At 38.2% G+C, this 21,399-nt stretch overlaps 3 protein-coding genes across 9 annotated transcripts; 1 reads left to right on the forward strand and 2 right to left on the reverse strand.

Annotated features, from left to right (window-relative positions):
* Positions 1 to 4,616: 4,616 nt before the first annotated feature.
* Positions 4,617 to 8,325, reverse strand: LOC135172855 (peroxisomal ATPase PEX6). The gene is made up of 3 exons (XM_064139276.1): positions 7,751 to 8,325; positions 6,851 to 7,327; positions 4,617 to 6,453 (listed from the first exon to the last, which is right to left on the reverse strand). Exons 1-3 carry the CDS (start codon positions 8,172 to 8,174, stop codon positions 4,925 to 4,927), a joined length of 2,430 nt encoding a protein of 809 aa, XP_063995346.1. The 5' UTR covers positions 8,175 to 8,325; the 3' UTR covers positions 4,617 to 4,924.
* LOC135172851 (uncharacterized) lies at positions 7,943 to 15,472 on the forward strand. 7 transcript variants are annotated; one of them, XM_064139268.1, is made up of 4 exons: positions 7,943 to 8,086; positions 9,690 to 9,879; positions 10,182 to 14,174; positions 14,300 to 15,472. In XM_064139268.1, exons 2-4 carry the CDS (start codon positions 9,740 to 9,742, stop codon positions 14,472 to 14,474), a joined length of 4,308 nt encoding a protein of 1,435 aa, XP_063995338.1. In that variant the 5' UTR covers positions 7,943 to 8,086; positions 9,690 to 9,739; the 3' UTR covers positions 14,475 to 15,472. The 7 variants fall into 7 exon arrangements, with proteins under 7 accessions (XP_063995338.1, XP_063995336.1, XP_063995337.1 ...); XM_064139266.1 differs by lacking the exon at positions 7,943 to 8,086 and adding an exon at positions 8,382 to 8,516; XM_064139267.1 differs by lacking the exon at positions 7,943 to 8,086 and adding an exon at positions 8,462 to 8,597.
* On the reverse strand, positions 15,242 to 21,344 carry LOC135172850 (ras GTPase-activating-like protein IQGAP1). Its single transcript, XM_064139264.1, has 3 exons — positions 20,948 to 21,344; positions 20,313 to 20,641; positions 15,242 to 20,071 (listed from the first exon to the last, which is right to left on the reverse strand). Exons 1-3 carry the CDS (start codon positions 20,985 to 20,987, stop codon positions 15,551 to 15,553), a joined length of 4,890 nt encoding a protein of 1,629 aa, XP_063995334.1. The 5' UTR covers positions 20,988 to 21,344; the 3' UTR covers positions 15,242 to 15,550.
* Between the last annotated feature and the right edge of the window lie 55 nt (positions 21,345 to 21,399).

The raw sequence follows: 21,399 nt of genomic DNA on the forward strand, positions 1-21,399 counted from the left end.
ATGACATTTTTTACTCCATTTAGTCCAACCCTCGTTCATTTATTTTCTCACTTTTATGATTTTATCGCACGGTTCAAGTGTGTACTTTTGAAAGATTACAAAATCGTTGCTATTATGTATGAATTTGAAAACTCATGAAAAAATGAATGGATGTATTCGACAAATTTAGTAGAAAATTCTGCGGGATTCCGACGAATTCTCGCAGAAGCCGTTAGTGCTACGCCGCCCATTAATAATCGGGATGGTAATAAATTTGAAATATCTAGGAAAATCTGAGAAAAAATTAACAGTGGTCTTGGCCGTGGGGTTAAAAAAATATCATGCACTTAAGCTAAAGTATATTTCTTCCATACTTCATATTCCAATCCATAAAGGGCTCCATTAATTATTATTTTTTCTTAAATCCCCCATTTCCTTACGGGCATATTTTAAATTCCTTTTTCAATATTTGTTATTACGGACGAGAGTGAACCCCTTCAAAGTCATAATTAATATCATCATCATAAGTAATATAATCGTCACGTATCATCCGTTATGTATATTCAAGTTGAAAGTTGACACACTTTGAGAAAAGTTATAATTACACACGGCACACGGTGAACAATTTCGAGGTAGAAATTAAAAAATCTTCCTCCTTATGATGTGTTTGATTAACATTATCAGTGATAAGGCTTATATCACACGGACAAAAAAGAAGGATTTCATGAACTTTGCTCGGAAATTTTCGAAACTGAAGTTTCTCGGACTTCAGACATCTAAAATCTAGAAACTTGTTCTAGATTTTACGAAGAAGTTTTAAATTTATAGTAAATGTGGGCAAGAATTGTAAACCAAAATATAGTTAATCTTAGGAAACATCTTTTTCCAAATTAAGAAAAGTTCAGTTTTCGAGAGGAGTTCAAAAGACTATAATAGAGCGACGTGTAGATATGGGATTTCGTGGAAAAGTCCATCATCTCTGTTCCATGTAGAAAATATTTTTCACAGGGAAAATAAAATAGTAGTCTACGATACGTTTTTTTAGTGAATCCTAGTGTCGATGAATGCTGCTGACCCGTATCGTATTTATCAGCAGCTGCATGCTCGTCTGTTTTTTCCGTGGTGACAAACGGTTATTTGGACACGATATATGATGGTATACATGAATGAGACTACACAACTACGAGACCCACTTGGTAATAAACAAACTCATTTCTTCGTGAGTGGGAAATATTTAGATTAATTTGGACAGTCATGAAAAAATCAGTAGCAAAGTGGTAAAACAAGATACGTTCCTTTGGGCTGTTGACTAGTTTGGCATGAATAACTAGGTAAAATTTGTATTATAACATTTTTTGTGGAACGAATTGAGCACTACAACAAATGTGATATCAAAAATTCCACTGAAATTGTCAATATAAAATTTCGCAGGTGATCATCTAGACATTGATGATAAAAGGGTCCTATAGTAATTTTTCAGCAATTAATTATATCTCAAGAATTTTATTGTTCTCCTTTCATTTGTAAAGTATGAAATTATGAAAAACTAATTCCACTGTATAACTAAAGTAATTTGTTTCTACAGGATCAGTATGCACAATTACTCTATTCTACATTAAAAATCAGTCGTAATATTGAAAAATATGAAAGCATCGATTTAAGAATGTTCTTGAAATTTTCAAAATCCATAACACATACTTTGCCAGCAGTGAAGCGTAGTGGAATGTTATTACGCATCATTATGAATTTCAAATTTTTCACCACATTCGGTGACATCTTGTACCACGGAGAATTATACAGGATGAATTGAAATTTTCCGGCTTGTACAGAAAATTTTTCACCAATGTAACTGTATAGAAATATTTGGACGTACATCAAAGCAATTCTAATGATCATGTCTATTGCAGTCTTACTATCCCCTGTGTTAAGAGCCCACAGCAGCATAACTTCTACAAAAGAAGGGAAGGTCATTAATAATAATAAAAAAAATGTCTTCGTGATATATTTGAGCAGCATGCGAGGCTGCTGGCTATCATAGTCTCTCATCTCAACCAGATGTGACCAGATACCCGCAATGAATGAAACTTCTCTCCAAAAAGGGGAAAATCAAATAAAGATAAATATCAGTTCTGGTTACACAGATACGCGGTGATTTCCATATAAAGCTACACTAAGAAAAAAAATTGGTGTTGCCAAATAATCATTTACTTCAGAAGAGTATCTTCCCTTCAATATCATATTTCTCGAGTCAATTCATTATTAGGCAATCCTTACGCGTTTTGAGTGATGGTAATTAAATTCTTCTAGAAGACGATCATGATAATTATACTAGTGAGTGTACTTTTTCAATAATTATGAATATTCAAAAAATCAATTGAAGAGTTAATTTAAGATTCTGTGCAGCAGTATTATCCTCAAGAGCAATAAGTATGTAATAATTAAAAACTAATCAGGCCTCCCTGGGAATGACTCAATCTAAGGACCATAATTTTCCAAAAATAAATACTCCTCTCAAGTAAATGATTTCAAAAAAATCATTCTTCCCATCAGTGTCAGCTAAATCATGTGCTCTCGCGAAAAAATTAGTACGTGCTTAGAAAATATTACTGTCATGTAAGCTTTGACAATGTACATTCCAGGACAACATACAGTATCTTACCAGAAACACAAATAATGAATGTGTTGGAACCCAGCACTACGAAGACTATAAAATTAGTTGCAGTATGAAAACCCTTTGCCAATTCCAGAAGATGATTATGTCGCTTTGACAATTTTGCTAATTTTGAATGCAAAATGACATCAAGTTCATGACCGGTGATTTCGTTTAACGTTTGATTCAATGATTCGAACTGTCCAACAAGATGCATTGCCAGACCGAATGTAAATACAGTACAACCAGAGAACACTGTAGCTCCAATTATCAATGCAAAGCACGTGAAGAGATGATAAGCGTAATAAGTCCCTGTAGGTATATCTCTGGGGACCCAACATTTTGGTACCCCGGGCATGGTTTTTAAAAATATACTCATATTATGGAGATCATCGTGTACTTCAACGTTTCTGGGGAGATTTGTTAAGATAACAGGAATGATCGATAAGTATGCTCCACACATCTGTACGAATGCAACTATCCGTCCCATACGAGCATATCCACGCATAGTGCCATATGATGTATTATGATCCTGAACACCACTCCAGTCTTCCATAGCTGCAATTATAATATTCGAATAGCTCTTTCGGTGTTTCAGTATGAAAGTCATCTGTATTGCCCCAATGAAGGAGCATGCAATGATGGTTATCGCGTCCAATAATTCAGTCATAATTCCACAATAGCCGTTAATGATCCAGTTTCCAACGAGACTTATAATCAGAATTATCTACGCCATAGAGGATGATTACGTAATCGCGATTATAAAAAAATTATAATGAGGGGAGAGGACTATGGGAAATAGCGACGTCAGTAAAAAGTTCTAAACAGTCACATGAAATCAAGTTCATTCCACAGACGCTTCCTGCGGAAGTGTCTGTTTTTCTGAATCACAAATTAATTGCACGTAATTATGCTATCATAATCGATTCTGTCAATGACAACTTGTAGAATTTATTCATTGATACTAAATATTTCGAAGGAAGTGCATGATAATCGTAGTTATCATATCTTACCGAGTTACATAATTTTTTATTTTTAATCATTTAAGAAGGAAAATCGACAACAATAATGTTGGCGAGGATTATAATGTTCTTTTATATTTTAAAAATGTTGTATGAAGCTTCAGTAATAGTTTCGTTATAACATTTTCTCAGCGAATTCATTGGGGAATTCATTGAATAAATTAATTTGTTTAGTCTTTTGAAGCATTCCACTTACAAGTATGAGTATCACAATAGAGTTTCGTAATATAGAGAACCAATCGCGATTATTTAGGGGCCACAACCCCAATACCTGACTCAGTATTCGATGTAAACCTAGAGCGTAATTTACATTGTCATTCCAGATATTTGGTTTGGTATCCATCTGATATACGACTGCTTCCCGTGTACTTTCCTTCAGTATTCAATTCAGATATGGCGTGTCGTAAATGAATGAAAATTACATGTCAGCTGGGGTCGCTCTTGCCGCGTAAAGACTATAACTGAGAATAATATTTTTTTAAATTGAAGGGAAAAGTACAGGAAATTATTTATTCATCCCTCTTCTATTATATGCACCGAGGGAGAACTGTAGGCTGATGATTATCGTGAATAATATATGTTTCCCAGTAGAAAAACTATACGTAGAATATTACAATGATGCTTCGGAAAGGGGGGAACATATTTTTTACCTTGTGCTCATACTGCTCATGAACAGTAGCTTTCGGATATAAATGATAAAAATTCAATCGATGTAAATGTCCGTGATAGTTTTTTCCCACCCTGTTTTCTATGAATAGATAGATCAGTGAATTGTCCAGAGAAAAAAAATTCGAGGGAAAACTCAGTAAGTCAAGGAATCATGAAATTTTTCCAAAAAAAGTTTAAAAGGAAATCGGGGAAATTCAAGAAATGATTCCATTTGTTGACAATTCACTACTATTCATAGGAAAAATGCCTCTAGGGCTAAGGAATATGGAGAGATTCTAATGAAAAATCACCGTCAATTAGCTGCAACACTTTGTTGAGATATAAAAATTCTTCCACAATTTTATTAACATCAGTCTATTTACAAAAATATATCATTTGAGCAACATAATGAATTATTTAACAGTTCAAAGAGGGAATTTGTAGGACGCCCCGTTCTCCTCTTTATTTATACTTCATACTACGTGAAGAGCTAAACACCGAAAGTCCTCGAGAAATATTCAATTTCGATTCAACTCTTCGATGAGGACCACATGGAGACGACCAGGTAAGGCTTCATGGATTGGCCTAATTTTCAAAGTCTCTCCAATAGTCCGGATTTCCCCTTCTATTTCTTGGTTGATGTTAACTCTCTCTGAAGTTGCTCGTACCTCCGAAGTTCTTTCTCACTTACTGAGGGCACTAAACCCCGAAGTGCTTCCACAAAATCTTCTTGAAGGACCTCCACGACCCCGTCGGGTTTTTGTCTCTTGCCTTTGCCCTTCAAATCATTCTCATAATTGTTGATGAGTCTCTTCGCCGCATTCAACCAGGCATTTGAACAAACTGCCTGGAGATCTGCTCCAGTCAAATTCCTCGGCAGTTGATCGACTATGTTCGCCAGTATTTTCTCTCCTCCCAACGAAAACTTCCTCGTAATTGCTTTCAAAACACTCAATTGTGACTCTCGATCCGAATATATACCCACATAAAGCAATTTATCGAATCTGCCAGGTCTCAGCAAAGCAGGATCAATCAGATCTGGCCTGTTCGTGGCCCCAATGATGAAGGTACTGGTTGAACTACCAAGGCCATCCATCTCTGCAAGCAATTGAGAGACAATTCGGTCCATTACACCAGCGCTGTCTCCACTGCGGCCTCGATTAGGCGCTAGGGCATCCAATTCATCGAAAAAAATTATACACGGCGATGCACTTCTTGCCTTCTCGAATACATCCCTGACATTCTTCTCACTCTGTCCAACGTACATATTCAATAACTCCGGTCCCTTCACAGATAAGAAGTTGAGCTTGCACTCCGTAGCAACAGCTTTCGCCAAAAGAGTCTTTCCCGTTCCCGGTGGTCCATAAAGAAGAATTCCAGAGCTTTTGATTCCAGAATTTTGCATCAACGGAATTTCTATCCTCCGAATAATCTCGTGTTTGAGACTCGCGATGCCGCCGATGTCCTCCCAGTGAACCTCAGGAATCCTCGGTGCACCGATCTCGTCCGAGAAGATCGACTGCATTGATTTATACGACTGGGTGAAATCTTGTTCCTCTAAATTTATGACTCCTGGTGTTTTCGACTTCTCGTAGCGCTTTTTCACCGCTGATTGAGTCAACGATTGCAAGTCACTCATCAGATAATCTGAACACATTGCTGAGATTTTCGAGATGGCCATGTTCGAATGGTCAACTCTTTGGATTTTTAAAAACCAGTCTATCAAGTTGATGCGTTCATTCTCCGATAGATAATTGACTTTTATTTGTGCGACAAAATTTCGGGTGAGTTCCGAGGGAAGTTCGGAAGATTCAGATGTCGCTATAATGATGAGAATAAATTTATTTGAGTACAGTTCTGCGAGTTGATGAGAGAAATTCGAAGTAACTCGATCGTCGATTTTTCCTTCGAAGTTTTTCCCTAAAATTTGAATGTTGGAGAGTTTTAGAATGCAGGGAACGCATTTCGTGGCATTGTTGAAAGAGATACGGAGTTTGGCTTCGGTTTGCGAGGGAGAGAGACTTTGAATTTCACTACAATCGACATTGAAGAAGTTCAGACCGAGTCTCTTGGAGAGGGCATTAATGAGGTGGTATTTTCCAGAACCCTGAGGTCCCTCCACGAGAAATACTGGTTTCAAACCTAGCCAATTATCTGCAAAGGAATGAATAATATTTTTCAAAGGATCTTATTTATGACAATGTATGACCTTGTATCCCTACTCAAACATCCAATGCTATCAATTATCGGAATATTTATTTACCCCCTCTTATTGTATTTACTTACTGTCAAAGTATTATATGTTCTATGTTAATTCTAGGCTAAAGGCCTTTGAGCAATGGCCAATCACAAAATTCTCGTGGCAAATCCCGTTGAGAATAAAAAAAAAATATATTTAAATCTTGAAAAAAATAATGTTCTCTGATGAGAGAAATCACAACGTTCACCGCTCTCTATAATACCTTCATCATTACTTGTAGCTACGGCACATGAAATCGCCACAAATGATGTCAACAATATTTGTAACAAATTTCTAAAAAGTAGCAATCACCTGATGTAATAAACGGCAAAATACATGCTTCTAATTCTTTCAGATATTTTTCCAGAAATTCTGGGCAATTGTCAACAGCTCCCCTTTGAAATTCTTCCACAATAGTTGAATTTTGAAGACCCTGTACTGATAATTTAAAATTCCGAGGAAGATAATGGTGAATTTCGCCTTCTTGTATCAATGTCGATTCAGTTTGGTAAACATAGGCAGGTTTTAAAGTTCTTTTTCCCTCAATTGTTACGGAGTTTACTCGGAAATGCAGCAGTCTCAGTTGAGGGGATGGAAGACTGTAATAAAGTCCTGGAGCGAGTTCTTTGATATCAGCAGTGATTATATCATTTTTACGGAGATATTTCGGACTGGAGAAATAATTGTTCAAGACGATGTCGACCAAGTCATTAGGACAATCGTAAGGATTTGATATCATGGATATTTTCACTTCACTGGCGAAGCGATGGGGCTCATCACCTGCAGGTACTGCAACGCAGAAAAAAAACAATGTCATTGAACGTGAGGTTTTTCTATTGAGGATATCCAACTAGTATGATAATTTTTTTTCTAGTGCAATCCTTTTCTACTCCCAACGGACTGCTAACTCATCAGAGTGTCGAGCGGAAAAGATAAAAATTTTAGTGCAGAATATTTTCTCAGGGGACCAATAATCATGAGGCAAGAACATTTCGTATAGATGAACATTCATCTATTTGGCAGAGAAAATTTTTTTTCTCAATGTAAAACAAATTAGACTAAAGACAAATATACATTTTGCAGTGATTTAATTGTACAACATAGCGGACCAGAGATACTGAGACGTCTTCAATAAATTTCTATTGTTTATTTATCCCGACTAAGAAACCAACAATAAAAGTAAATTATTCGACCATAAAAATTCAAACTCACATATAAAATACGTCGAAACATCTTTACACTGCAGTGCATTTTGAATATTACACAATATAGTTTCCGATATATAAACAACCCCCTCAACTCCCTCAGTTCCCAGATATCTAGTCCTGAATTTTCTTATAGAACCTTCGCAACAAATATTCACCCAACTCCCCCAAAACCCCTTGCTCCCCACTGCACAACAAGTACTATCAACATACTCCCCACATCCCCCAAAAAACCTCTGAACAATCCTTTTGAAAACATCATCCGGTAGAGCTCGAATCACCAATCCAAGATTTTTAAACTTCCTGAACTCCAACAGCACATAATGTACAAACACAACCGCAAGTACATAATAATTATTATTTCTCAGTAAACCACGGGTTAACACTCTCAGAAGTTCCACAAATTCTAGATTAGAGTTTCTCATTCTCATGAATAAAAATAAATTCTCAAATGTATGTGATTGAAAACAAAAATCAGTGACAAATAATGAAAGAAAAACACGATGATTTTCTGTTTTAATAAGTCGTCGGGGGGTTATCCTCGATGCATATGATTTTGACAGTCGCTCAATTGAGCACCACTGTGTCTCTACAATGGCGTAAAGTACTGGGGATTTTGCTAATCCAGTTTGTTGCTATAGTAACACCGAAAAATGTTCTATTCGAGAGTTAAAATTTGACACATTCCACAAAGTTTTTGGACTAATTGTTTCCAGTGTTCATTTGAGAATTACAAGACAACAACGTGGAACTTCAATTATTTTTCCTTTATAGTGAGTTTTTACTGATTTTTTGAGAAGAGCCCAAAGTCGCAGGATCGATGGAGGATTTGAAATGAGAAACTATACGCAAAGGTGGAGACAGTTGGAGGCATAAAACCGTTGATGGCTTGATAGCCGTTAAGTTTAGACATAACCTAGTTGAATAGCGTCATATTGCTTATTGTTCTCGTCTGTTTTCGGGTTCATGTCGATTTATCTGTGATTGCTGTCAGCACAGGTATTATGATAATTATTGGTGAGTAGTTTTGTGAGTTATCGATGGAGTTTTTGGAAATTTCACGGGCATTTTGGAGCTTCACGGTTCGTGGAATAACCCTGACCCTGCTTTGCATTTTTGTCGGTTTGGAGTAAAATTTTACACTTTTTACGACGTTTTTTTATTGATCAGAATTGTACCATGAAGGAAAATTATGGATTTTCTACGTATCAAGTTTTGTTGGACAGGAATTTCAGAATATTTTCCACACAAAATAGTGGAATAGTGTGATAATAACAATAGTAATGGTTGATTTTCATTCTTTAGCTCGGTTATTTATTTTGACTTATTTGTTGTGACGGGGGGTCGGTTCTGTTTTCGTTGAGTTTGGTTTTGTTTTAGAAGACAGAAAATTAATTAGGTATCTAATTACACAATAAATTGTGAACAGCCTAGGATCGCTGTCTCCAATGATTGTCTGGTGATATTCAAGTTATAGGAATTTTTATCTGTTTCATTTGTTGATTTATTGGAAATTGACTGTCATCCAGATAAAAGAAAGTCGAAAGAAATATCTATTGGAGAGTAAAAATCTCAGGTCATTCAATCATCTGTTACAATTTTGATTGTCAATCAAAAATCTAGGATTAACCGAAATTTTCATCATCTAAATATCTTTTTTGGTTCATTCACGTATCTGACATTCTTTGGCAATGTGCAGTCTGTTATTTTCTCGCCAGGTTTGAGTTCATTCTAGAGTAAAATGTGATATTTGCTAGGTAGTTTATGATTCACGATGACATAATGATGCATTTTATTCATAACCGATGAATGAAATTCGTGATGTCTGACTCAATACTGTACTTGATCAAGCAAGTATAAAAATTAAAGTTGTTCATTTATACATTCAATTATTTTAACGATACCTTAAAAAGACTTAATTATTAAGTTTAATGCTCGATTGTTAGGTAAAATTAGATCGAAATAATTGGCAAGCGGACCATAAGAGCCCATCAATATGGATCCAGCCTCAGTGATAACTCTTTGCAAGGAGAACATTCAACCATTGAGACATGGAAGAAATGCAACCCAACTGGGTACAGCTCTACGAGCGCAGGAAGATGCTGAAGCCCAGCAATTGCTCCTCCAAGAAAAACAGTAAGATTACGCATTTCGAATCAATATTCATTCGAATTCCATGAACTTGATACACAAATGACAGATAACTTATCCACTCAATCCAATCGATTGTCAATAGTAAATGTCAGCTGTTGTTTATTCTCTCCATAGAGTTCCATAACGAGCGTCCCGAGAAATTTTGTCTCATAATTTTCTCACTTTAATAACTCATATAACATTTGAAATTCATGAGCATGGAACAGTGAATGATGAATATCAACTCAAAATATTCTGCAGTCAATTATTCAATGGCGTGATTTTTTTATTTTCTTTCTACTCAGAAAATACGAGGATGCAATAAAAAATTACGAAGGTGACGATCCACTGGAAATGTGGTATGAATACATTCTATGGGTTGAACAGAGCTATCCAAAGAGTGGACATGAGTCTCACATTGGTAAATTACTACAGCAGTGCTTGGCTGCATTCGAGAAGGAAACCAAATATCATCAAGATCGTAGATACATTAGGTTATGGATTAATTATATTAGTATGCAGAAAAATCCCCTAGAACTCTATCAACTCCTGTACAACAACGGCATTGGTACAATGGTAGCGGACATGTATCGAGCCTGGGCATTCGAGTTGGAGCAAGTGAACGACAACAAACGAGCTGACGAAGTTTACGATCTAGGTATAAGAGCTGGAGCAGAGCCTCGAGATGAGTTGAACCACGCCCACGCAAATTTCCAATTTGCAGTTGCTCGCAAGACCCTTGGGCGAATGGAGGAGCGCAACGAGATATCTCTCCTAGAGCAGCGTCAGGCCTTCTCCTCCTTACGGGCCATAAAATCCGGCAGACGTGCGACACACGTTAGAACGGGCCAACGTGTGAGGGACTATCAGCCAGGAGTTGTTCCTCAAGGCTCTCAAGTACAAATCGGCAAGGGTAACGCAAAAATCCAGATTTATGAAGATGAACCTGCTCCCTTGGAGCATCGAGGAGCCAGTATCCTAGATCATGTACCCATCGAGGAAGCTGTTCACAAAGAAAATACAATAAAAGCTGGACCATGGAGTAATGCCGCTAGGAAGCATCCTCTCATTCCACCAACAGCTAAAACATCATTTAAAATTCACGAAGACAGGGCTGACGGCAATTTCGATATGGAGAAGTTGCATTTGTATCCAAATCACGTGACATTTTTTGATGGCAGTAACTATCCAGAACACAAGACAGTTCCAGTTTTCGTCCCTGAACAACCATCAGCAATTGTGACAAAAACATTTTATCCCAAAGATTTAGTTTACGCGAATAATATGGATCGTAGTATGGAGGAGATACGTGCTGAGCGTTATTTCAAGCAGAGAAGAATGCACGAGAAGATGTATTACGAAAATTCCGAGGGTTTGATGAATGGACGAAATATGCAGCCACCGAATGACATGGAAAGAAGGAATTTTGGGAATGAAGAAATGGAGAGGTTAAAGTTTGAAGTGGAGCAAAAACGTGAGAAAGAGAGACTTGAGGCTGAACAGAGGGAAATGGAGAGGAGGCAAGCGGAGCAGATGGAGATGGAGCGACAGAGGCTAGAAGAAATGGAGCGACAGAGGCTAGCAGAGATGGAGCGATTGAGGAGAGAAGAAATTGAGAGGCAGAGAAGAGAAGAAATGGAACGACAGAGAAGAGAAGAGATGGAGCGCCAGAGAAGAGACGAAATTGAGAGGCAGAGACGAGAGGAGATGGAGCGTCAGAGACAAGAGGAAATGGAGCGTCAACGACGGGAAGAAATCGAGAGGCAGAGAATTGAAGCTGAACGAATTGAGGCCGAGAGAATCGAGAGCCAAAGAATGGAAGCTGAACTGAGTGGCCAACGTAAGCTACCACAAAATTATCTACATCATACATCAGCCAACAGCAGTTTGGATCCTTCTATGGAGCATCTCCTTGGACAAAGCATAACTGTGAATACGAAAGAGGCAATGTCAGTCGTTCAGGATCTCTGGCATTCGCCTAACGATACTGGCTCTCCAATCGTTCCTACTCCGATACAGCATAGAATGGCTGACTCTCGAGCCAAATTCAGCTTTGACATTCACATGGACAGTTCCATGACTCAGAATGTCGCCATGTCATCCAGTAAACACCACAACAGTTACATCCCACCATATCACGATCAGGAAAATCAATTTGCTGCTGGTTTCTCACAGAATCATCACCAATCGTTTCGTAATCATGGCATACCTGATCCTTACCAGTATCAAACCCATCAAGTACAGATGCAATCCCCTGGTATATCACCAATGCACATGATGCAGTCACCACAAATTCATCATTCAGTTCAGCATCATTATTCACAGCAGATTCAGTCACCACAAATACCACATCATCAGTCACCTCATATGCACAATCTGCAGAGTCCTCATCAACATCATCAGCCACATCACCATCAGCCTGTGCAGAATCACCATCATCAACCTCATCCACCCCATCATGCATCCCCTCACCAGCCTCATCAACAACATCATCAATCTCAAGTGATGCATCACATGTACAATAACATGCATCAGGGTAATGTTCGGTATACTATGCAACAACAACATCAACAACAACCACAACAACAACAACAGCATGAGCAACAATACCCAATAATGCAGTCACCACAACAACCCCAGGATCACATTGACCCTCGCAAGCGGATGCAATTCCAACCTTTCGTTGATATTCAGGGTGAGGGTAAATCTTATAGAATGCCAGAATTGCCTTACATCAAGTCACCAGGTATGAACAGGCGTGATCTCAAGTACCTGGACAGTACAGATAACAAAGAGAATGCCTCTGCTGCTGGATATAGCAGTGGTTTGGAAGACAAACAAGATAATTTGTTTATTGATGAGAGTCTGGGAATAGCTCCTTTGAATGAAGTTGACGATACTTGCTTCACTGATGGCTTCAGTGGGCCGCTGACCAGTTCAACTCCCATGACAAATCAATTCAGACCATCGACTTGTAGAAATAAAGATACACCCCAGTATCAAGTGCCTCAGGTGCACCTTAATCCACCAGTGATACCGGAGATTCAGACACAGAGCGATCCTGATGAAAAACTAAGTGTTATCATGGAATCTACCAGGGAGTATATATCAAGTAGTTCTGGGAGTAGTGTGAGAACTGGTGGCTTTGGTTTCGCAACTCGTGAAGATCTTGGAGTCATTCAAGAACAGTCAACACAGGATATTGATTCCACTGAAACACTCCTGGGAAATCATAACTCCTGTGATCAATCACTGAGGGCTAAAATTCAGGTTGTCGATGCGCAAAGTCCCAGGACTGTGCAGAGAAATGTTGATCACATAACTTCGGAGATCAATCACTGTGATTTGAGGAAACCCTTGAATCTTGATGGGGAGGTGAAGAATGAGAAGAAAAATGAGGGCAAAATGGAATGCTCATTTAATGAGCCCATGGAGGAGGTCGAAGAGGAGGAGTTTGTTCTGCCTACTGGGGATATTAATCCATTTGACAAGACTCTCATTTCGGGATTGTTGAGAAAAGCTAAATTTCCACGTGTTCATCATTCTAATGGTTATCACAGAATGAATATGAATTTGAATAAGATGCAGCCATCGAGCGTTGTTAATTTGGGAACAGATACGTATGAGCTAGAGAAGACACTTGGAAAGGGTACTTATGGGACCGTTATGAAGGCATTGTGTATTCAAACTGGTCAAGCGGTTGCTTTGAAAACTCAGAGGCCAGCATGGGTCTGGGAGTACTACATTGCACGTGAGATTAAATCGAGAATAACAAATCCTCACATGTTGAGGGGTTTCATGGATATTTCGAAGGCCTATGTGACTAATAATGCCAGTGTTTTAGTCTCAGAATACTCGAAATATGGTACATTGTTGAGTGTTACCAATCAGGTGAAGGTTGCCACTGGTAAACCACTGACTGAAGCACTCTCAATAACTTTTACATTGGAAATGCTACAGATTGTCGAGTACCTACACAAATGCCAAATCATTCATGGTGATATTAAGCCAGATAATTTTCTTCTCATGCATCTACCGACTGAGGATGTTAGACCTACGATACAACTAATTGACTTTGGATGCAGTATTGACATGAGTTTATTCCCAGAGGGAACTAAATTCACGCAGATGATTAAAACAGAGGACTTCACCTGTATTGAAATGCAGACGGGAAGACCGTGGACGTATCAGACAGATCTGTATTGTTTAGCTGCATCTGCACATTGTTTACTACTTGGGAATTATATGAAGGTTATTCATACGGGAGAGAAATGGTTTATAACTGCTAAAATGCCTAGGTGAGTGAAGTCTATCGTCAAACTTGATCATTCTAATTTTCTCCACACAGTTGCATAAAGTTCCATTCGAAAACAGTTACAACGTAGTTGATAAATTCTCAAAATAATGACTCCATTAATTTTAGATACGTTAAAAGAGCAGCGTGGGAAACATTCTTCACTGAACTCTTGAATATTGAATCCTGTGACAAAATGCCAGACCTGAGTGCTCTACGCAGTATGATGGAAGAGGCATTAGCTAACACTCCGAATCACGATTCGCAGTTTCGAAATTTCGCTAATGTTTTAAATGGACGATAACGCTTACATATTTTTCCAGCCAAGAGTAAAAGTAAAGTAAGAAGTAAAAGGCGAAAAATTTGAAGAGAATATAAATTAAGTGGACTGTGCACGTACCTTGTGACGAGGAAATAATTCATGTACAATTGGAAGTTATGATTACTATGATTATTCTGCTATTTATTATCAATGAAACATCTATTACGATGGTGTATACAGTCGAGTTATTTTCAAATGGAGATAATTTTTCAGCATTCTCTGATAAATTCGTACATTCTCTGATATTTACATTTTTTGATGAAAAAAATACTTATCCTGCTATTTAAATTCTTTCAGCTAAACTCATCAACAGTTTTTGATAAATTTTCAAATTCAGTCATTTTTTTTGCGTAAAAATAAATACGATGGATGAAATGTTCATGTAATTTTTTGCAGCATCCACAGAACCAATTTTATCTCATGTTATACAATAGGACTATCAATGCTAAACTAAAATAAAAAACGTTGATAAATAGAAAGAAAGAAAGAAGTTTTTTTTCATGATCCAGCGTTGGATTTTATAAAAAAAATAAAATTACATGCTGAAAGATTAAATGATTGAATTAATACAATGAGTGACAAGAAAAAAATATATAAAATATTATTTGGGAATATGCCTTATCTTACTTTGACAGTGCAACGAAGATTAATATTTTCTAGTTAATTGGATATTGTTTAATTAAAGGAAAAAGCGGGCTTTACCTGTTAAATGTCACGAGATTTGAGAACGAAGAATCAGAACTCAGACATTCAGAGTATTTTTTAAATTTTTATTAAAATTATTTTATAGTTCTTCATGCATCTACACTTGACCGATGGCAAGTTGCTTTTAATCAATTTAATGGAAAATTTTTGATATTATCTACGATGCACTGTCACGAAAGTGAGTATACTGACTTCTCATGTTATAATAGTTATTAAGAAACATTGTATTATTAAAAATATGAAATCTTATAAATATAGATATTTACAATAATTCACATTCACGAATTGATTGAGTTTCACATGGTATGTTTTTTTATAAAATTACAAAAAAGACTATATAAAATTCCTAAAATCTAAGTTTTCCCGTAGAATTTTCTGTTGAGCAAATACAGCAGCAAATTAACATTGATTTTGGCCTTTCCAAACATATCCATGATAGGAGCCCCCTCGAATTGCAGCTGCAGCAATTTCTGAATGTCAACCTCAATTTTCTCCATCTCTACCCCCATAAACTTCCCCTTGATAGTGAATATTCCGCTATGTTCAGTAGGGGTGATCTCAAAAATAACATTTTTAAATTGTGACTGTGAGAGTCCAATGATCTCCAACAGAACTCCCTTTTCCGCGAGTTTAGCTGCTGAATATTTTAAAGTTGCTTTAGACTTTAATTTCTCATGATTATTCTTCTCAGTCACCTTGACTGTTCTCATAGAGCCCTTCCCAGTATGAAGATTCTCCAGACATCGTTGAGTATATTGATTGTAAAATTCCACCTGCTCAGTATAATATTTAGTTTTTTCCTGTAGTCGTTGTCGGGTCATTCTCAATGTCTGCAATTCTTTGTTTCTTCTCGCTCTATACTTTCCCTTATTACAGAGGTCTTTGGCAACAGCTGTTACGATGCTCTGATAACCATCAGCTTTAGAAACCCAGCCCCCTTGCTCGAGTTTTTGTAAATATGCTCTCAGCTGGACTCTGCAGTCATTCAATGATGAACTTCCTTTACCTATGTTTGTTGCCGATGACATTGATGAATGCTTGGCATCGTACAATTTCTCCTGCATTGGAGAGGGGCATGGAGCTTCAATGGCACTCACAAGACTATCCCCTTTGAGGAATTGCAACACCGACACTAATAACTCCTTTGTCTTAATGAACAACTTCTGAAGACTCTGGTCATCGGTATCAGGAACTTCAAATCTATTGTTCAGAACAAGGCACACCTCTGTTTTTCCCATTCGTGTCAAGGTAGCTTCACAAACTGGTTCAGTTAATCCCATTAATGAAGCAACAGTTGGCGTTGACTCGAGATCATCCAACAGTTCGTGAAGTGGATCCATTGGATCTGGTGCTATTTCGTACTGATACTCAAGCACAAGACGGTGGGTGTCACATATCTCTTGAACAGATATATAAATCTCTGGTTTATGGATCAGAGTTGCCTCCGTGTACTCATGAATACTAAAGTGCTCGTCCAACGCTGGTATCTGACAGCAAGACCTGAAGAATGTTTTGAATTTCTCGTGGCATTCGATAATAAAGGGATTCAGACACATTAAATGAGTCGCCTCATCACCGAATCCCTTTTTAGAAGCTGCAAATTGCAAAATTTTCGCGATACTAGCTAAATTCCTTCTCTGATCATTGGACAACGCACGATCTACCGGTAAAGTGACAATGTCAAAGGCATCCGGAGCGACAATAGCAGCATTAATATAGTGATAGTATATCAAATTTCCTACTACCTTAAGAATATCCTTCTCAGCAGCGTGAGGAAATTTCTCGACAAGAGTGTCGTACAATACCTTCGACATGTAGAGCATTCCATAAGGGATGGTGTCCCTTGATTCTGTTATTCTGTTGAGAAATCCCTCCACCATGTTCTCAAGGGTTTCAATACCTCGAACCAATCTTTGCCGTACGTGTTCATTGTTTAGAGCTTGCTGTTGGTTAATAGAATAAGGAAGGTCCAGACTCTCTCCTTTCTCCATCTCCAATTGATTTCTCCAACTCTTGTAAATATCCACTGGGTTCGTCTCAATATTAATAGATCTGTCTGATAAGATTTTCTCAATAACTGGGCCAAGTATTTGACGGAGAGCTCGACCATTCAGTTGTCGCGCATAATGCACCACCATTTTTAGAACCAGAGGATTTCCAGTGACCACTTCTGACGGCTTTTGAAATTTTGATCTTATTTCTTCTTGTAAAGCTCTACCGAAAAGTTTGAGGAGAAGATATTCTTCTCTCATATTGGAACCGAAGTTGAAGAGGGTCAGAATAACATTCTGGAGGAATTTGTTCGTCTTACTCTGGGGTATTAAGAATAAAAGTTTTGATAAATATTCGGGATTTGTTTGTAAAGCGTAGAACAGATGCTGATATGCCTCCAGCTTCTTCCTTCCCTCCTTCGTTAAGGATTTAAGACCCTTGTGGCTGTTCAAATTTTCAGAAATGGAATTCTTTCGTGATCGGTGTTGATGTTTCTCCTTAGCAAGGGTTTCCAAGCTCTTCCCATGGGCGATAACATCCTGCAGTGTTATCCTGTTTTGGATTAGGAGACCAATCTTGATGTCCATGCTGTCCAACTGCTGTGACAAGTTTTGATTGTACCTTATCGTCTGCACAACGTCGTTCTTCAGCTGTTGCAGCTGGAGATCCTTATCATAATCCTCAGCATTGAAGTTGAGAATCGCTGAGAAGTGCCTAACAACTGGAAACGGAGGCTTCTCCATTCTGAGGAGTGAGAGAAATGCTCTTCGGGCCGATCTACCTCTCCAGAACGCCTGGATTTTGATGATTTTGTTTTCATGTTGACGATAATAGTCATGACGATCTCGCTGTTGCTTCAATCTACTTCTTGCTTCTCTAATCCTCTCCACTAGCTTTTTCCTGTAGAGTCGACGGTGCAAGACTCCTCTCCACCAAGCCTGAATTTTTATAATTTTATCAGTGTTATCGTGGAAGTACTCGAGTCGTGTTGCAATTCTCTGACGAACCAAATAACCTCGAATGAATGCTTGGAGGTGAATTATCAGTTTCTCGTTCAGCCTCTCTGATGGTATATTGTATTCCTCCACAGTTATTGTCCTGATTATTTCCTCAATATCATCTTTAGTCACAAAGCGACTTTCAGAAATGTTTCTGGGCTTGTCCCACGTGTAACTGAACTTTTCGAGGTCCAAGAAAGACTCAATTTTCGACGGACTCACGTAACGAACGAAAGAACATTTATACTGCTTTGATTTGTAGCTCCTGAGGGCCTTTAACGCTTGAAAGTACTTTTTCTTGTATTGATCGGAGATCTTGAGTCCTATGGCCTCTAAACGAACCATTACTTCGTAAAAATTGTTCGCTTTTAGATTCTTGTTGATCTCAGAAAAAACGTGACAGGCATGCTTAACATGTGCAACCTCCGATACAACTGCCTGGGCAACGTTTTCAATATCTTCAAGCCAGAGTTGAGAGCCATCTCGGTGATTGTCATCGAGACAACGTTTGAAGAGTACTAGATAAAGAGTAGCATCTGCTCGAGAGATTGGAGTGTTCAATTTCAAGGAGGGATTTGTCAAAGACTCTATAACCCCCTTACGATTGTTAGTATTCACAGCTACGTTTAAATCCCTCAGGATATCGATCGCGTCGTTTGCATTTCTGCATTCAAGATTCACAACATCAATGCAGTTCTGAATGTCGATGTAAGTCAGAATAGGACAGACTTCAATATCTTTTTCCTGGTCTGATCGAGCTGCTGCTAATGCAAGGTAATATTTCACCTTGCTAGATACGTCAAGATCCTTCACATGGGCCCGAGGATTTGATAGTGTCTCGTAAACGAGGTCAGGATTTCCCGTGTCTACAGCTTTCGTTACTGCTGCCACAGCATTGAGAACATTGACGCTGTTCACGATGTCATCGTAAGTGATATTGGCTCGTAACTCTAGATGATCGATCTTCATCTCATCGAAGTACAAACGAAGAGCGAATTTTTGTACCTGATGGCTGATACCCAGATCGGGATTCTGGATTATCTTGCAATAATCAGCGATATTGTCTTCTTCAAGGGCTTTGTTTAGAGCTAGGACGAGGGCTTTTCTTTTTGCTATTTTTCGTTCGATTTCATTTGCCTGATGTATTTTCGATTGTAAGATCTCCTGCCAGTATCTGCTGGTCTCTTCAGCTTGTTCATTGTGGTTTATTTGGTTGATAACCGGGAAGAAGATCACACGATAACGATCTATATTATCGGGAATGATGTCTTTTAGCTGAAGAGCTGGAGATTGCAGGTGTTTCAGAAAAATTTCGTCCAGCGAGTCGAGGGAATTCATGATAGATTGGAAGGCTAAACGGGCGTTGACGTTGTTCAAATGGCCTTGTATCTCTGCTGGAGTCAACAGTTCATCGTATGCATCGGGAACGTAACTGTCATTGAGAGATTTATTAAGGGCTGCTTGAGTCTTCAAATCTTTTGCGGTTTGGAGAGCTTCGTAGTAATCCTGTATGTGAACTGGATTCACGTTGCGAAGACGAGCTGAGGGATTCTGGAGACCGGTAAAAAGTGACTTCTTGTTGGATGATGTCAGGGATTGGTTTATGGCAATCACTGCAGCATGAAGGGCTGCTGTGTCTCCTGCCATGCTGTTGGTCAAGAGACCGCCGATTTTCTGGAATGCTGGCATTTGAATACCGTATTTCTTCAGCTCTGCGCTTACTGTGTCAATCTCGGCGTCCGTGAAGTTTATTTTTCCGTAGAGGTCCTGGATCTGGGGTGCCCTGCCCAGCTTGAAGAGATGGGTACTCAGGGCATGGATACAGTAGATCACTCGGGGCATGTTCTTCTTGTCGTAGATATCCGTTGTTTCCGGTTGGAATGTCTGTAATTGCAGATTTTAGTATCAGAGTTCGGGTGGGTTTAGTTTGATTTCGCGATGAAAAAATATTATTTCATAACTCAATTCTCAGACAACCTTTAGATGGATATCGTTAAGTAGAAGAGAGATAGTCTAGTTTTTTTTCCAATTTTGTGTAGATCTTTTCGCAGACACGTCCATAAAATTAGAAAATATTTCGATAAACCTGATAATGAAATTTATTTATATTTTTGAAAAGACTCACCAGAGGTAACTGCATTGACTTCAAACACATTAAGAAGTAATTTATATTATCCGTATGCCGGAACTGTAGTCCTGCAACGGAGTATCTTTTTTGCTCAATGTCATAGATTTTGCTTAATGGCAATTTTTCTGGGTCCATGAAGTGTGCCAGTTTGGCTAAGTAAACTCCATTCCTCAAGTTTTCTTCCAGTTCAGTAGTTGGGGGTAACTCCTCCTTCAAACAGGCTTCCATCCATTTTTTAGCCTCTTCGAGATGGCACAAGTATTCATAAGCCATCGTCTTTTGTCTCTGCTGGTCCATTTCCTCCGCTGATTTTCGCGTATCGGGATCTGATGGAACATGTCAATGTCGAGTTGTAAACATGGCATATACTCTAATCATTGTTAAAGAAACTATCAAAATATATGAACATTTTTCATTCCATCTCTAATTATCATAAACATAAACTCGCAAACAAGAGAGAGATGGCTAAAGTTTAGTGCTAATTAATAAACCTAAGGCTGATCGATAATTCAGTAGAACGAAAGGGGTTGCCCATTGTGTTGTGACAACAGGTGGTAATAACCGGTATTCTGATGACTCCAAGTTCCACCAATTACTCCTATTTGCTAAGATAATCAAGTAAATTCACTCACCATTTTGGGAAATTGTTGACTCTCTCACAACACCCGTCATTATTGTTCACTTTTCACATAAATTCACTTTATATTATATCAAAAACGGGATAAAATACGTTAATAATACAACAAAGAGAACGTTGACGTCGTTAACATCCTGAGAATTTGAAAAGTAATCAACTGCCACATGTTGACTGTAGCACAGAGGGCGTTTTTTAGGTTATTTTTTTTTTATTTTACTGCAAACAAAACCTGTCTCACCAAGGTCTTACGAAGAAAATGTGAAAACTCATCAAAAGAACTTATAACTCATACAATTCACGTGATTGAGAGGAAAATTAACAGATTGATGGTTGAAAAATCAATTAACAATTGTATATAACCTCGACACTTGTGGAATTCTGGCTCACATTGGCCATGAGTCGAGTTGTGAACACTTGCCCGCCAGAATAGACCCTCAGCGCCATTTT

Source organism: Diachasmimorpha longicaudata, chromosome 2 (assembly GCF_034640455.1).
Source record: "Diachasmimorpha longicaudata isolate KC_UGA_2023 chromosome 2, iyDiaLong2, whole genome shotgun sequence".
Lineage (NCBI taxonomy): Eukaryota > Metazoa > Arthropoda > Insecta > Hymenoptera > Braconidae > Diachasmimorpha > Diachasmimorpha longicaudata.